The sequence below is a fragment of the Pangasianodon hypophthalmus genome, chromosome 23 (assembly GCF_027358585.1).
Source record: "Pangasianodon hypophthalmus isolate fPanHyp1 chromosome 23, fPanHyp1.pri, whole genome shotgun sequence".
NCBI classification, from domain to species: Eukaryota; Metazoa; Chordata; class Actinopteri; order Siluriformes; family Pangasiidae; genus Pangasianodon; species Pangasianodon hypophthalmus.
In genome coordinates this window covers 13,762,456-13,781,051 of record NC_069732.1, presented here as the reverse complement: position 1 = coordinate 13,781,051, position 18,596 = coordinate 13,762,456, and the positions used below count along the sequence as shown (strand labels likewise).

The following is an 18,596-nucleotide window of genomic DNA, read 5'->3' as shown; positions in this document are numbered from 1 at the left end:
GTAGACATTTGTAGCAAAATGACAATTTGCTACTTATTAAGACGTTGTAAATATCAACATAAATGCAGGAATATAGAGTGCCATTATTTTCTCCTATCCTGAGAACCAGAACACTGTCCTTTAGTGCTTAATCAACCAACATGTGACTAAACTTATTAATTCATTTACTTATTTCATTCATCCATTCATGTGTCTTTAATTACCACTTTATCCTGCTCAGTGTTGCGGTGAATCCAGAGCCTATTCTGGGAACACTGGGCACAAGGCAAGAATACACTTTGGATGGGATGCCAGTCTATTGCAGGGCAGCATGCACACACACATGCACAGACACATTCACACACTCTTTCTCACCTATGGACAATTTTGTGTAGGCAGTACACCTACTGGCATGTTTTTTGGGAGATGAGAGGAAACCAGGGAACTCAGATGAAACCCAGAGTAACTGAAGCTCAGGATCCAAACCCAGGACGATGGAGCTGTGAGCCAGCATTGCTACACTATATGGCCAAAACTTTGAGGACACCTGACCATAACACCCATATGAGCTTGCAGAACATCCCATTTCAGATTTAGTTCCACCTCCACCTTCTCTGGGAAGGCTTTTGACTAGAGTATGGAATGTGGCTGTAGGGATTTGCCCATTCAGGCACAAGAGCATTAGTGATATCGGACAAGGAGGCCTGGCACATAGTCAGCATTCCAGTTCATCCCAATGGTGTCAGGTCAGGGCTCTGTGCAGGACACTCGGGTTCTACCACTCTAACCATCTCAAACCATGTCTTCATGAATGTTGCTTTATACACAAGGGCATTGCCATGCTGGGACAGGTTTGGGCCTCTTAGTTCCAGTGAAGGGAAAGTGTAATGTTACAGCATACAAAGACATTCTACAACTGTGCACTTCCAACTTTGTGACAACAGTTTGGGGAAGAACCACGTATGGATGTCATAGTCAGGTGTCCACAATCTTTTGGCCATTATAGTGTACCTGCTGCACCATTGTGCTGCCCACTATTTACATAATTTATTTGTTTCTTAATCAATTAATCAATCAATTACAATTGCTGCATATCAGTGCAAACAGCTACTGTATACAACTGGCTTTTTATCAGGGATTTAGACTGATAGTAAAAGTAAGTTGAGGGAGTTCAAAATCAACACAATCAATGTGTGACATTGCTCCCCAGTCATTGGTTATCTTAGCCCTTCACTTTGTGCCCCTGATGTCATGACAGATGTCCTGATCTTTATAGTCAGTTTCTGCAGCCATTGTCTCAAGTCGCCTACTGTCACATTCAGACATTCCCAGAATGATGGTTAGCAAGGCAACTGATCGCTCGTTTGCCAACCGGTTGTTGTGTAAGCCGACAGGATGCGTCCTTGAGGCCACTGTATGTAAGATGATACTATATATCACAGGATGCCTAGATAGGCAACACTGAAGTCATTGATACTGTCAGAAGGCATAATGCCTTTGGATGGATAAGGAGAGACTGGAGCGTTGTTAGGACTCTGTAATGGATTTTTCCAGGATACACAAAGCCTTTCTGTAATACTGGCAGAAGCTTGGAAGACACCTTAGGTTGTTAATAAATAGGAATAGATAGGAATAGGAACAGTTCCTAAAGGGCTCAATTGACACAAGTGATATGATCTATTCTTAGTTTAAAAAAAAAAAAAAAGAATACCAAAAAAGATACACTCTTCCTATCTCTTTTTTGTTTTGTTTTGTTTTTATGTTTGTGTACAATAGAGCTTCCTGAGCTTCAAAGCTATCAGATGGATCTTTGTCTCAAGTAGAACAGAAACTTATCTAAAATCTCTGATTTCACTGATATACTTCAGAGAAAGTGTGAGAAAGGTTAAGGATGGCCTCAGAAAAGAGTGCGCTCTTTTCTGAGCATGCCGGTTAGGATGATTGAACTACGGCTGAGAGAGCAATCCAGCTGTGCCAGGTCAAAGTAAAACATCTGTCTGTTTCTTTTCTTGACATTTTACCTTTAGGGAGTCTGTAGTGAAGCTCATTACTAGTTGATTTTTCTTCTGAACATTGGATGTGTGCCGCTATATATGTTGATACAAATACTATGATGAGGCTCTGAGTGTCTCTGTTTTCCATTCTTTTTCATAATGTGAGCTCATTGCACCATGAATTGTGTCAGGAGCTGCAGAAGTGAATTCAAATATTCTCTGCTTTTTTACTCAGAGATGTGACCTCCCAGGTTTTTGTATTAAGATACAATAAATCTTTGCAGAGTAAATCAAAATAATATATTACACTCCAGCATATGCAAGTCAAGCTGCAATTTAGCAATAGACATCACATTTGTGTAAACTAGGATAAGCTTCTTGTGAAGCAGGACTTGATGGTTTGATATGTCTGGAATTGTAACCAGATGTTAGCAGTAAGCATTGAGATGAAGCTGCTTGCACCACAAAACGTTGATGCAGAATTCTTGAAATTGAAATTGTCGGAATGGGTTTGCCTAATTTCCCTGTAGCTGATTAAATAATTGTTTATTTAATGTAAGAGGGCCTGTGGATTGCCTAAGAAAATTAAATTAAATTTAATTTCAATGGCTTTGTGTATAAAACATTCCTTTTAAACTCTTACCCTCAGAGTGGATATTGAAATGATTGTAATGATCTATTTTCAGATCTTTTTTCTTGATTAGTGTCAGTCCAAAGGTATTCTCATGGTGGTGAATCCTCTCTCCTTGTTAGCATTACAGCTGTGCATTAACTCAGACATGTAATCATACAGTTCAGCTCCCTGCAGCAGACCACGTGAAAAGCCTGCTGTATCAGTGGCTAGAAACTACTCTGTGCCATCAATATGAAATCCAGAGAGCTATGTCAAATCAGTTGATTAAATTATGAAAAATATATCATTCACATCTGCAGTGTGGATCTAGAAACTGTTTATCTAGTCTGTATATCAGTGCTACTCCAACAGTGCTAGATTTTTTTCTAACATTGAAATGATTTGATTGATTTGTTGGAGAAAGTTGCGATGGCAGCCAACCACCTCTTTCACCTGGGAGCAGAGGAGGAATTTAGTCGAACGTGGGAACATGTTCGTTAAATAAATAGATGTAATTAGGTCCGGGCTCTAATTACTTCTGGTTCTTTTTATGAGGGCAAAATCAGTCTGGCTCCCCGGAGCACCTGAAGCAAGGCATTAATAATCAATCACGTCCAAACAGAACGCACAGGACTACACCCACAGAAAGCACCCAAGAGCAGCAAGGCTATTCATCACGGCCTGCGATGCAAACGCAGGGAGCCGTTTTGCTATTTGCCTGGATAAGTGCCTCTAACACCCACTCTACCTTTGCAATCCAAGCACTGCTCTGCTGCTCGCTGCGTGCAAGAACATTACCCCTGAAAATCTCGCCCATAATTACCCCAAACACATGATGGACGTTTTCAGCCTTGGCAGAGGCAGGATGCTTTATGAAAGGTTCAATGAGTGGTGAAGCACAAGCCAGGGTTTCTTGCTGTTACGGTAAGCCATGTGTTTATGGATGGCGGGAGTCACAGCAGCGGCAGGAGTTTGTAGCATGCAGGATAATGCATGGCACCGGGGGAAGCCCATGATGGATCCTATCCAGCAAGAGCAACGTGAGGAGCAGATGCAGTGCTGGACTGAAGTAGGTCAGGGAGGGAACAGGGCCCAAGAGCTTGGCGGCCCCTCTCTCTGCGCATAAAAAAAGACAATACATTACCCCGCAGAGAGACCGACGTGGCAGGCGAGAAAAATGGCCAAGCACTTAGGGAAAACAGAGACGATCAAGACTTTCTCTCCTTCCTTCTTGCCTTTAGAGCAGCTGCAGCCATCCAGGAGATTATGGTGTTTCTTTTTTCTTTGACTTGTCATATTGTATGAGATCAAATGAGGGAGGGATTGAAACCTTGCAAAGCCTGGTACATGTAAGTTTTTACAGATGACAGAGCAGTCTAGATGATAATTGAAATGGAAGTTTGGAATTATAAGTCATTTGACAGAAGACAGTTTTCTTCTTTTCATTTGTACGTGAGACTTGAAATTGTTGGCTTGCAACCCATTAGACACAATACCTTGCAATCCTTATTTCTCTTACAAACACCACACACACACACACGTTTTATCTTACTATCCTTGTGAAGACCTTCCACTGACATAATTATTAATGCAGCTAATTAATACTGTGCCTACATCTAAATCTAAGCCAGACATTAAAAGGAATCCTTTCGGTGTTTTAGATTTTTATAATAAATGCTGCAGGGGTTTTTTTTGTTTGTTTTTTTTTTTATTTATTTTTTAAGAAAGCAGCTTTCCTCATGGGGACCAGTCAGATGTCCCCACAAGCTCAAAACTGTCAGCACTCTGTGTGTGTGTGTGTGTTTTTGTCTTGGTAGTGCCCAAAACTCTCAGCTATTCCTATTCTTGTGGGGACATTTGTTCACGACCAAAACAGAAACACACACACACACACACACCTGTAGGGGCATGTGAGCTACTAACAAATGTAGAGTCTTATGTGTGTATTTGTACACATTACTTATGCAGGAGTAAAGTAGGTAGATTGTTGACTCGTAGCCAAACGTACATTTAAAAAAAAGTCTATATATTGATATTTAGAAAATAGCCATGAGTTATGTCAGTATGTCATATTCATTTGCTCTTTGTTTCTCAGAATTCCCACAGAGCTCAATATCAACTGTAAGTTGTTGTGAAATAAATGTTAAAACCATGTGTAAATTAGCAGCATGCATGTTGATTGGAGCTGGTTAGGCAGTGTTGCCAGATGTGGTGCTGTACATTTATCAGATTTCCTCACATCTATTCAATAACAAAAAAAAATGTAGTACTGTTTAATTGTACACTTTTATACAAAGCAGCATATTCTGTACATTGCTGTCTCTTCATTAAGGCCAATTAGTAATCGAATACAGCACATTAATGCCCTCTACACTGTTTGTTCTGACATGAGAGTCTTTATTTAATAAGAATTTAATTTATTAACACATTATCTTTGTTACTGAACGTGAAATTCCTTGCAATAGTCCCGAGTTTTTTGACAGCTCTGTGATTGCTGCACTTCACATCGACTTAGCTCGTGCATGACGAGCTGCAGTGTTAATTTCAGACACCCTGCTAGTGTATTCTCCATTGGTGTATGCTTCAAGTTGCATTTTGCACTGCTGTACGTACATCTAGCCCTGAGTTTGGATTTGCTCTTAGTGTGTGAGTATTGTTTGATTTTGTTTGGCTATCCACTTTTGGGCTAGGATTGATCAGTGGCTAAACATTACCTGTTTTTGGGAGCCTTGACAAATGAACAGCAAAAGCAGGGAGACAAATAGGGCCAGCAGAGGTGTGGGTGTTGTGTGCTGAGCCTGAGCACATTAGCCACATTCTCAGCAGCTGTGCTAACACTGTGAGGAGAGACTGGGCAGAGGCAACACATGTGAGTGATTTGGCTCTGCAACCCAGAGGGCCAGAGACAGAACTCCACTGAGCTGATGACGGACATTCTGTTTGGCTTGTAACGCTAGAACAGGATAGGAAAGAATAAATCAATCAATCATGGCATGCCTGTCAGACCTAGCATGTGGCCCTCTAAAAACCCCACTGAGATGGGAAAATATATACGTTCTCGCCTTTAGGGTTACAAGAGAACATTGAATTGGGCGTAAATTACCTGTAATTTGATTTTTAACTAACTCGCTAGTGAGGTATTGTGGATTTGACAGTGAGCAGTGGACATTTTGTGCCCAGGTGCATGCTATAAGAATACATAATCAAGTAATTGGTGTGAAAACAGTGTTTTGTTGAGTAAAATTATCTTTACATTTTCAAAAAAAAAAAAAAAAAAAAGGTTTACATTTGTTTTTCACTCTTTATGCTGTGCATAAGTGTCTAGTGACTTAAAAAACTGCTGACAAGTTGGTAATCCTGAGAACATGTGTGAGTGTTTTATCTACTGAAATAAGGCCCTATGGACTAGACAGGGGTTTTAAAATAGCCTCTGGCCTGAAGCATGAACAGCCAGTCGGAGCGGGAATACAACTTGGATGAAAAGCACTATTGTCGCAGTGCCTTTGCATTTGCTGATAGCTTACAAAAAAAAAAAATCTACATCCTATTAAATTATTGCTGTCATTTGGCGGCTTTATGGCCACATAGGCTACCATCTTTCATTCACACTCATTTCTTTTCACTTTGCATGTATCTGTGATTAATGGTAAATGTCAACCCTTAGAGTGAGCAGGTATCAGCGAATGCGAGATCATAATTAGTTTAGCTGACGCGGGGCCCTCTGATAACGCTTGCATCTGGATGGAAAAATTGCCCTGTAGGGAACTGGCTGCTCCCCAAAACTTTTTTACTGATACATTTTGAAACACCCGATGAATCAAGTGCCCTTTGCCTGCCAAGAAAGCTCTCCAGCCTCTGCGCCAAAATTATGTCTGCAGAAAGCTTTCCATTCGAAATGTATCGGAGCACAATTAGGAGCATTGTATTTTTCTGGCAGAGGGAATATCATCCCTGCACAAGCCTTCTGAAGGTAAATAAATCACACACGTTCTATAAGAGCAAATGAGTTTTACAGGACCATAAGCTGGATAATTCTGTCTTGATGTCCTGGCTGACTCACAAGCCGTTCACGGGATTCACTTATAGTTTCTGTCACTGATAAGACCAGAAGTCATCAAATGAGTAACGTGCTCATCTTTTTATGGATAATTTATCTTAGACTTGTGAGAGGAGGAGAGGTATATTGACATAAATAAAAACACACTGGCCCACATTGGTGGTAAATCTAAAGTTTTAATTTTTCCACAGACAGAAATTGTTTGTCATTCGCTGTAAAGACTTTGTATTAGTAACTAATAATTTTTGAAGGGGAGCTGTCACTGATGAAATAAAAGTGTTTTGATTCTAGAGGTACACCAGCCCAGAGCTGATTCTCTCAGGAGGTGGCTAGGGTCAGTCAGTGTTGTCACCACTCACACAGTGATAAAAAAAAAATGTCCAGAAATCATTGGAAGATTAAGGATAAATTCTGTCCATCACACTATGTACTGATGTCCTGATTGGAGCGCATGTCTCTCCCTATCAGGCCATCACACTTTGCTGCTGAAAGCCCCATGATTACTCTCTCTCTGATTATCCATCACAGTGTCCCTCTTTAGCCTTTTTTTCTTTTTTTCTTCTTATCCTTCTATTCATCTTTCTTTGTAGTCCGCAGTCTCACTCTCTCTCTCTCTCTTCTATGATTTCAGAGACGGCGGGGATCAGGGGTCTTCTGTGCCAACTGCCTGACCACCAAGACCTCACTGTGGAGGAAAAATGCCAACGGGGGCTATGTGTGCAATGCGTGTGGCCTCTATCAGAAGCTCCACTCGGTAAGGGGGAACTAACAAAATAACCAGCCAGAGGGTGGGGAGGGGAGAGGAAGGACATTTCACCAGCCCACCTACAGATTAGGGGGAAAAAAGGAAGGTCCAGCTAAACAGAAAGGTGCCAGTGCAGCCATTCCTCTTAGGCTTAAAGCTGACGGCAGCTCTGACCAGTCAGCACCCTTGTAACTTTCTCACCTCCTTAATCAGAAAATAGCCTCTGGAAGTAATCCTGTAGTGTGCAAAAGCCTTACTTCCCAGTTGTTTCCCAAACTCACTTATTTATGGCATTCTTTTTCATGCCAGAGTTATGATGCCCAAAGTCAGTAAGGCAGATAAAATGTAATTTTGGTTTTATATTGAATAGATACTCATTTGTAGACACATAGGGCAGTTTTCTCCTCAATTTAGTTATTGGTGATATGATTATTTGTGGAGCCTGCAGAATCACAGAAAACAAACTCCTCGTCATAAACACAGCTTCTCTCTACTGAATCGTGAAAGGACTTTACAATTGGATTTAGTTTATAGCCCTACAGTTCTCTGCTCTCCGACTTCAATTTGATCCAAATGAACAAATTTGTGTGTGTATGTACGTGAACGTGCATTCGCCTGTCTCTTTCCACACTCAAACCCTGCCCTGGAACCTTGAAGTGTGCTTGTGCTTTGATACAGTGTCTGGATAAACATGATGGGTAAATAAATTTGTCAACATGTGAGGAATTGCACAGGTGAAACAGAGTAACCATTATGCTTGTGCCCAGGGTCTATTGCTGGAATTTACTCTGCTTATACATTTAAGCTCTGAAACTCAGATGGAACTGTGCTGAGCCAAAAGATTTTCCCCCCCGTTAGAATGAGAGGCATTTGATTTGGGAAGCTATCAGGCCGAGAGCCTGGGTGGCAGAGGCCTCGCAACAGAGTGTTGCCTGAATCACTGTGGTCAAGCAGGGTGAGGTGGATGCTCAAGCCATAAGGCGCTCTTTCAGAGGCTGTGCCACCAGGTGGTGTGAGTTGGCTCAGCCTGTGAAAGAACTCACCACAAAGGCTCACATCTTACTATTCATCTAAGTGGTAGACCTTTGACCAGATCTATGAAATATGGTATACTAAATTTGGTGTATTATACAGGCTACCACATATAATGATATGCACCTGTACCACCTGTTAGCGTTCATCAGTGCAATAGTCAGGAATTAATTTCATGGAAGGATTAGGAAATTTGCTAAATAAAATCACTGAGTGATCTGTAGAGTTAAATTGAGAAGTGCAACACACTTATGTGTGCGAGTGGATTTGGGTGGATTCCAAACAGTACAAGTGGTGATTGCACAAATGTTTTATTTTAAACTTCATGGCACAATATACTGTTAACCAATCTTGCTTTATTATTACCATTACCATGAAATACCTTTATGACAGCTCCACTGACAGTGATTAAAATAACATGCTGGTAATAGGGGAAAATGACATTTCTTCTTATATTGCCATATTGCTTATATTATGTTGAATTAACCAGATCTACAGTTCTTATTCTCATCCTGCAGTAAACCTCCAGTACTTAATCGACTGTCACCTCGAAATCCCTGAGCTCACAGTGTAGCTAGTGGTCTTTCAAACAGAAACAGAAAAGCATGATCCCAATTAATCCCGTTTCTAACCATAACTGCTGGTAGCCTTTAAAGTATGATTAAACAAACCGAGGGATGCGTTCATTTGATCTCTGAGGCTGTTAAATATGGAATTGTAATGATGACTTTGTTTACCTTTTTTGAACTTAATTGTAACACAAATACTGCACAAAACATGTTATTTGACACGTATATAATCATCTGTGCTGTGTGTTTATTTCAACCACCTAAAAAAAAAAATGGAATTGTCAGAAACTATTTCACTCCCAACATCGAAACCCCGTCACCACCCCACTGTGTAACTGGCATCAGTGGAAGTTTCACATTTAATTCAACAAATTCTAGAAACCATCCAGCAAACCAATTTTTATATTCTCACTAATCATAAATGCTATCTCTATTTATATTGACCTATTCACTTAAGATGTGTGTTAATATATAAGCTACTAGAAATAATCCTGTGTTGTGTTATAACAATTTACTGAAACAGTAAGCATAGATACTCAGGGTAGTCATGTCAGCTCATGTTTTTGTTTTTTTTTTTATTTTAAATTAAAATTTTCCCAACATGTGTTTTCTCTAAGGTAGTGTTTGCACTGGACCATCAGACTGTTACACATTACACTCCATCAGCACTTAATAAGTAAAATGGACAAAGCATTATCAGTGCATCAGGTTCCATCTGAATTATGTTCAATTTTGAGCTTGAAGAGGAAGAGAAGTTTAACAGACAGGTTTTTGACAACATGTCTGATCACAAGGTTTTTGGATGTCTCATTAATCAACTGTTTATTGGTCATTGAACACCAGCAAATTCCTTTACTTTGATATAGCAGTGGGATTCTAGCAGTATTTTTATTCTTTTTGTACATAAGTCATTTCATAATATCACCTCATAAACCCATGCTGTCATGGGCTCTAAATGGAGGTCCTTGTGCCAGAACACATTGCTACAATAAATGTCTTTCAGATTTTATCTTCTAATAATAGGACTCAACATGTGCACTGGGTATGGCCTGTGTAACTGCCCAATATAAAACTCTGTGAGAAGCCTCTGTTTCATTTTTCACGCAAGACTCATTGACTTGGCACTTTTATTACGTGGGACAGACCTGAAGAGCAAAATATTGCCTGAAAGTTTCACGTAGCTTAACTCTGTGACCCTCTGGAAAAAAAAATGGAAAGAGGAAGAATTTGAAAGCTAGAAAGGGGAAAAGACACTTTTGGAATAGTTTTGCTCATGAACTGCAAATTTAAATCCAAAGACTGACCTCAGACACACTCCTTCAGGTTTATGCTCCACACTTCCCAAAGAAAGCTTTGTGAGACAGCTTTAAACATGGAGGGGCCTGAGGAACAATGATAGGTACTGAAATGCAGAAAGCAGCCACACGCAGGAGGACAACTGAAAAGGATTGCGAAGAGAGGAGCTTGGGGGGTGCTCAAGGTTGCAGAGGCTTGGTTTCACCTTCTGTCAGCAGAGTTAAGCGCTGTCATCCATTGCCTCAAGGCAAACACAAAGCAGTTAGAGAATGTTAGATTTCCATGAACTTCTGGGGTGTCATGAGAATATGAGAAAATACAAGATCAGTCCTCAAGAAATCTGTCAACACTGTGAACACTATGCATTTGGTCCTCAAACACATCAAAAATCAGATATCTTTTTGCATTGTTTTCTGCACTGCATTTAAATTTTCGCCCTTTATTTTCTATATTTATGCATAAAGTTCTTATTTTTTTTTCTTTGGCTTGACTGTGAAATTTAAAATATACAGTTTGACGTGGCCTTGTTAGTGGAAAATGTCAGTCTCATCAAATATGATATTCCAAATTCCTTTTCCCCCACATGTTCTTCATCTCCTATATTATAGAACTGTAATGGAGCACAAAGAGAGAAGCGCTCCGTTATTTATTCATTCATTCTTTTTTTTTTTTTTTTTTTTTAATTCATTCATTCATCTTCTGTAACTGCTTTATCTGGTTCAGGGTCGCAGTGGATCCTGTCCGAGGAGCAAGAGAGAAGCACTCAATATTTAATACATTTTAATAAAGCAGCAGCTGGAGTTTTTCATAATGCTATAAGCTAAACTTTAATTTTGTTACTGAAAACTCTTACAATGGGAATAACTGAAAACCCAAACGCAATTTAGCCTGGATAAAGACAGAGAACGAGAGATGGTGGGAGACAGAGAGAGGCACAGAGTGAGTGGTGTATATGTGTGTACATATGCACTGAGGGCCAGAACTGGTCTGGCAGTAGAGGGCACTCTTTCTTTTTGTCTGACTTTACATGAAGTTCATCTCTTTAGACATACAGCCCGAGAATGTTCACATTCATGCTGTCCAGTGCATGTAACATTAAGTGAACTTAAGCAGTGCTGTAAAATTTGCTAAACTCAAACCATAGCTCCACTCATGTGCTTCTAATTATTTCTCAATTGAACATATTGAGAAAAGTTTGCATTACTTTAAGTGGAATTGTGTTTCTGATTAAATTGCCGTTTTGAGGGGAAGAGAGGATATGGTCCCTTTGTATCATCCTCGCCCACTCAGCCTGTCCGTCCTTCCTGATCCCCTTCTTCTGTCTTCTTTCCTTCCCTAATGCTCTGCTTTCCCTGAGAACATATCGATGAACCACGGTGCAATAATGGCAGCCAGCTCCATGTTAGTTTTAACGTTCCCTGCAGTATTTACTCCTCACAGTCAGCATATAACCTGGAGAGGGGAAATCAAAACAGTTTTATTTGCGTTCTTGTGCCATATTCTCTCTTCTCAGCCCTGGAGGGGAAAAATGAAATGAAATGGCTTCACCTTCATCTTTTGCTTCTACCCTCCCAATTAGATGTGGCTCCCAGTGGCTTGTGGAGGATTTGTATAGAGAAAGAGACGATGTGGGAAAGTGTGTCTAGCAGCAGAGTGGAACCTGATATGAGATGTGACACCTGACTGAAGTTTGCTACCCACATGCTAGAGCCAAATGGCATGACGCAATTTTAGGGCAGATGAATACATTGCAACAAAAGTTATGACACTGTGAACATGGTGATTAATTAAAGCTCATACAGTTATTTTACTTTCACATCACAATAATATCCCCTTTATGCTATCCCACCCATTATGCTTTTTGAAGCTGTCCATTAATATGTTTGAAATTCATTTACCACATTAGAGAGTACATGTTTATTTGTACAATAGATAATAAAGTATCAGTGTCTATATGAGCTACCCATGTAGCTCCGGAGTGCTAACAGAATAATACACTCATAATTAATAGTCATTGGATGACTGATTATTACACTAACCAAGCTAATTATTGGAGTGTGACCTCAGACTCCTGGAAGAGATGAATCATTGCAATGAAATGTCATTTACAATAGGGACTATAATCAAGATACCTGCAAGCCAGGCTTCTCTGCTCTCCACACAGGGTTCTTAAGTGTTGCCTGAGCATGCATACCACACTGCTTAATTGGATTCTCATAGTGGAAGCACAGTAGGAAATTGATGGAGAACTTTTGATGCTCAGCAAAGACAGCATTATGAACATGCAGCAAGACTGTAATTTTAGGGCAATTTTCTATATAATTTTGACATTTGACTAATGTCATTCAATAAAGCACTGGAGTAGAAATGCCTTGGTGCCAAGCTTGGCAATGACTTGTCTTGGCCTTCAGTGCACCAATGCCATACACCAAGGCCTGTCATGTGATTTAAATTATGAGCGTTGCAAGATTAAGCTTTGTCCTCATGCAAAACTTATAATAATAATCATCATTAAATGAAAATCATCCATAATTCATCCTTCTCTCTTTCTCCGTCTTTCAGACTCCCAGGCCATTGAACATTATCAAGCAGAACAATGGCGAGCAGATCATCCGTCGGCGTACACGGAAACGCCTGAACCCTGACAGTGTGACATCAGAGCAGGCAAGCTCCAAGCAGCAGCGTGTCAGCACTGAGGATCGGCTCAATGGCAGCCCATTGGAGCGCAGATCTGATGAGCCAGGAGCTGAGACCCACGCCCAGCCAGGCAAGGGTCAGCCAAGCCCACGCTCCACCCATGCATTCCTGCTTAGCCAGACGCTGGAGATCCACAAGCGCATGCCACCCCTACATGCTCATAAGAGCCCTGGCGACAGCACAGCACCAGAGGGCAACGGGCCAGGTATGGGCACACAGGTTGCCTCTGAAAGGGGTAGTCCCATAGAGAAATACCTACGTCCATCCAAGCAGGCCAGCTACTCACCTCCAGGCAGCCCCATTGAGAAGTACCAGTACCCTGTCTTCAGCCTACCGATTGTCCACAGCGAGCTCCAGAACGAGGCCGACTGGCTTCGCTTTTGGACCAAATACAAGATGGCCGTGCCAGGAAACCCAGGTCATTACCTCGGCCTACCTAACCCGTGCCAAAGCTTTGTGCCTTACCCCACCTTCAGCCTGCCCCCTCACTTCCCACCACCTCCGCCTTCTGGACCTGACAGCGACACCCCTCTTGACCTGGCAATCAAGCATCATTCCAAACCCAGTTCCCTGCCCAACGGTGCCACCATGCCCAAGGAGAAGGTCCTGCTGGAAAAACGGGCGTCTCCCCTGGCAAACAGAGACAATGAGGCCAAAGAGGACGATGGTGCTGTCCCACAGCCCATCAAACCGGAAAGGATTGATCAGGGCACCCAGGATGAGCTGTGCAGTAAGTGTGCCCATTGTGGCATCGTGTTTCTAGACGAAGTTATGTACGCCCTGCATATGAGCTGCCATGGCGAAGGCGGACCCTTCCAGTGCAGCATCTGCCTACATGCCTGCGCTGATAAGTATGACTTCACCACCCACATCCAACGAGGGCTCCACCGCCCTGCCCCTGACCCAAACGCTATGGTCGCGGATGAATGAAGCACAGTTAGAGCATTATGGAAGGAAGCTAATAAGAGACTCAGCAGGAGAAAAACATTGTACGCATGAATGCGTAAGATTTTTTTTTTTCATTGATCAAAATGTGCCAAGATGCCTCCTGGCACCTCAGCAACCAATTTAAGGGCCATTGATAGACAGCATTTCTATTCAGACTCATGGTGACAGACTCTTGGCTGTTTTTAAAGAAATGCCTTTAAGGAAAATGGTACAAGTAGATTATAAATTTAGATTTTTTTTGTATTTCTTTTAACCCAGACTTTTCATTTTGACAAAGCAGTTCAGTAAGCTGGGTATATCTACTCAAACTGAATTCTGTTTATTGTATCAGGGCTGTTCCCAGCCTTCTGGAAAGTTCTCTCACCTGGTTTTGAACAAAGCGGGGATGTGGGACTCTGTGTGGCAAACAGTGTGCAAACATGCCAGTTCTTTGTCGCTATGGCAACACCATAAGTGAGTTTCATCCTCAAAACAAACATCCTCAGGGAATGTATATGGCTGAAATAGATGACATATTAGTTTAGGCCTTTCTGTCTCTGGTTAACATTATACTAAATATCTTACAGTTTAATGTTGCTTTTCATATTGTATATTTTCCCCTCTGAGAAGTAGAGTTGGATTACTGTTGTTACATAATTCCATCGACACATGTTAGCTGCTGCCATGGTTGCTGAGATGGTAACCTGTCACTCTAGAAATTTGGGAAGGAATTTAAAAAAAAGATATTTTTTCTAAGTTGATAATAGGAATAATCATATTACCAGTGCCTGATAAAGTATTTTCTACCTGATATGTTGATATGCAACATTGAACTTGCATCTGAATAAGGGCCTTGAGCTTGGCTCTGAAAAAGTTTACAATTGCAAATGTAGCAAACAAGGTAATGAAGCAAACACCTGCTAATTTTTTTTCTTTCACATAAAATGGAAAGATACGATCATCCATACTTTTTCATATTTTAACTTTTTAAAGGTGGACATTAAGCAAAAGTTTATGTTTAGCCACCAAAGGCACTATCCATTCCAAGCATAGTCCTTTATGACTTTGTTCATCCATCTTATTTGTGTTCTTATGCTTTATAGTTAAATAGCTTGTTGTAATGGACTTGCATTTCCTTGTATTTGTCTGTCGGCATTGAACAAGGGAAGCTGATAAAACTCAAGGCTTTATGTGCTAATTTTGGTGTCCTAGAGCTTTGGAGGACAAGCACCTCACCCCTTAACCCCACCACAACCTCTCTGGTCTTTCAACCAGCATGGATTTGATTGAATTCCATTTCTCTGTGGAATTCTTTGGAGAGTCAGCATTGTCTTGTGATTGTTCATAGGAAACAGACATGAAAACTGTTGTTAATATTTAGTAACTGCAGGTGTTTTCGGTGCCTTCTGATAAAACTTTTCTTAGAGAGGTATAACAGTGATCTGCTGTTGTAAGCTACATGTTGGATGACACTCCCTTCACAACTCTGCATTGCTCCTCCCATCATATGGAACAAATAACTGAGAACTGTGACTTATAAAACAGTTTGCCCTAAAATGTCTTAATTATGCATTTGGAAATAATCTCTAGTACCAAACCATGATCACATTATAAGCTCAACAACTTAAGTTAACAGATGAGCACGCATTTCACTTTTCCACGTATTTTTGAGTTACTTCTTACACTCCGTGTCTAGCATAACACAGTCCACATCAGCTCATGTTTTTGTGTGCTAGCAAAATGTGTGCACGCTCTATTTTGTTTCACTGTATGTTTCTCATACCCACAGTCCCTTTTATCAGCCATGGACTCAGCAAGCTGGGTCTTGTCTGGCTACACACGGACATTATTTATATGAAATAGGGATGTGAAAGAGAGAGAGAGAGATGCTCTGGATGTCTCGAAGACGTCTCTGCATTTCACAGATCCTCACGTATAGCCTTACAATGCTGCTTAACTGCAAAAGCCTCTTGGAAATAATTATAAAGTGTCGCTTTTTATTGGAGCATTTATACAGTTGGGTATTACAAAGATCTTTGTTTTCTGCAAACCTTTCAATTTGTAATTATGTTAATGCTTGCACTTCAGTTATTCGTTGTTGTTTTTTTTGTTTTTTTTGGCTAAGGAAGAAATGTGTTTTATTAGCATGCTATTACTATGAACAGGTACTGCATTGTAATAAGCAAACAAGATTGTGCCTTTTTTTGTTTGTTTTTTGAAGGCCTTGTATAAGGCTTTACCAACATTGAAACACAAAGGAGTATTTGTTTATGCCTGGAAGCCAGTTTGGCCCTCGTCAAGGCAGAAGGCAAGACTATGTAAATGTTTTAACTATTATTTTTAGAACATTATTGTTTTTACACCTTTGCTGCATTTAAAGTGCATAGATGATGGTTTAGAATTTCTTTATTTTGATTTTCTTCAACTGCCACCTTAACATTTTTTGTGTTGTAGGTTTTACAAGCAAAAAGATTCAAAAAAGATGGCAAAGATGTCTGTTACATCTAAACTTGAATAATGATGCTGATAATAATAATAATGATAATAATAATAATTAATAAAGTAATAACGAAACATTTTGGCAAATTGTGCATTGTTTTGTTTGTTGTGTCACTTTGAATATGCCCTCTTCACATTTAACACTTGGCACGGTGGTACAGCGGGTAGCATTGGCACCTCACAGTTCCAGGGAGCTCCAGGAGTCGCACATGTTCTCCTCGTGTCCACATGGGTTTCCTCTGGGGTCTCCAGTTTCCTACCACATCCCAAAAACACGCCAATAGGTGGATTTTCTATGCTAAATTGCCCTGAGGGGTGTGTGTGTGTGTGTGTGTGTGTGTGTGTGTGTGTGTGTGTGTGTGTGTGTGTGTGTGTGGTACTTTGCGATGGACAGACATCCTGTCCAGGGTGTATTCCTGCCTCACGCACAGCGTTCCTGGAATAGACTTCAGATCCAGCACATCCCTGACCAGGATAAAGCAGTTACTGAAGATGACTGTGTGAATAAATGAAATGATTAACACTAATTAACCACAAATTCTGTGAGATTTATTTCTTGGAACAAATAGTGCATAGTCACGCGATACAATCCAAACAAAACTTCTCACACTACAATTTTTTTTTTTTTTTTTTTTACCTCTTATCCCTCTAGGCTGTTTCAAGGGCTCAAATCTGTACTGCTGTTTGCAGCATGGTGGTTTTCAGTACACTGTAGGTATTTGACATCAATTCAATTGTAAATATAATGATATACATATGACTATATAAATTTACAGTATATGTACTTTTTAAAAATATTGATGAGAATTGAGTGTGACTTGTAGAAACGTGTAACCTCAAATTCTGGTTTTAAAGGAGTCAGGCTAACTTAATTTGTTTTTATAACTACGTATTTCTTTAGTAATTATTACATCAACTCAATAATGCTTTGCTATACGCTACAGGTTTGTTATACACAGTGGTGGTTTTTGTTAGCTTTGGTTACATGCAGTTTATGAATGGAAATTCAATGTTACTCTTAATTAACTCGATCAACACGAGCATTTCAGTGTTTCTAGCAATTGTTTTGTTTCAGTTATTGTGAGCTACAAACTGTAACCACTCCACATCTGTAGGGATTACATTTCTGGCATTTGATTTTAACAACTGTTTCTGTGTGTGAGACACCTGATATTTAGGCCCCAATTGCTTGAACTTTTTCATCATCTGTTATTTATTTACATGTGCCTAACTTTAGAAAGTCACATAGTAAATGTTGATGCTGAAATGTCATATAAAGCAGAAATATGTTATAAATTAACTCTGACATTAACAAGAAATTGGCTTGATTTATTAGCTTAACTGGAACATGTGACAATCATTTAATCTGGAATGACTTTTAATTATACATAATGAATTATAATTCATTATATAGATTTTGTGTAGTGTGTCTATATATACAGTCCAGTTTATTATTAACCACTGTACGCCTTCATTCATGCAATTATCTAATCAGCCAATCATGTGGCAACAGCACAATGCAAAAAAAATCATGCAGATACAGGTCAAGCGCTTCAGGTAATGTCACATCAAACAGCAGAATGGCAGGTTATTCATGCCAGATGGGCTGGTTTGAGTATTTCAGATACTGCTGATCTGGGATTTTCATACATAACAGTCTCTAGAGTTTAGGCAGAATGGTGCGAAAAACAAAAAACATTGAGTGACCGACAGTTCTGTGTGTGGAAATGCTTTGTTGATGAGAGAGGTCAGAGGAAAATGATCAGATTGGTTTGAGCTACCAGGAAGGATTATAGTAACAAATATAATCACTCTTTACAACCATGGTGAGCAGAAAAGCATCTCAGCATGCACAAAACATCAAACCTCGAAGTGAGTGAGCTACAACAGCCAAGAACAGGACTCACGGGCACTCATTCACTATCATGGGCACAGATTCACCCAAACTGGACAGTTGAAGACTGGAAAAAGACCAGGTGATTTATTTATTTATTTTTTAATCTTCAACTCTCCAGTTTGGGTGTGCCCATGATAGCCTCAGATTCTTGTTCTTGGCTGACAGGAGTGGAGCCCAATGTGCTTTCTGCTGTTGTAGATCACCCACCTCAAGGTTTGATGTTTTGTGCTTTCTGAGATGCTTTTCTGCTCACCACGGTTGTAAAGAGTGCTTATTTAAGTTACTATAGAC

At 40.2% G+C, this 18,596-nt stretch overlaps 1 protein-coding gene across 7 annotated transcripts in view; it reads left to right on the top strand.

Moving 5' to 3' along the window:
* trps1 (trichorhinophalangeal syndrome I) overlaps positions 1-16,485 on the top strand; it is a 96,120-nt gene extending 79,635 nt beyond the window's left edge. For all 7 annotated transcript variants that reach the window (XM_026929823.3, XM_026929825.3, XM_026929824.3 and 4 more), the window contains 2 exons: positions 7,275-7,397; positions 12,848-16,485. In XM_026929823.3, the coding sequence (XP_026785624.2) occupies positions 7,275-7,397; positions 12,848-13,912 (1,188 nt within the window). In that variant the 3' untranslated portion in view covers positions 13,913-16,485. The remainder of the gene's footprint in view (positions 1-7,274; positions 7,398-12,847) is intronic.
* The last annotated feature ends 2,111 nt before the right edge of the window (positions 16,486-18,596 follow it).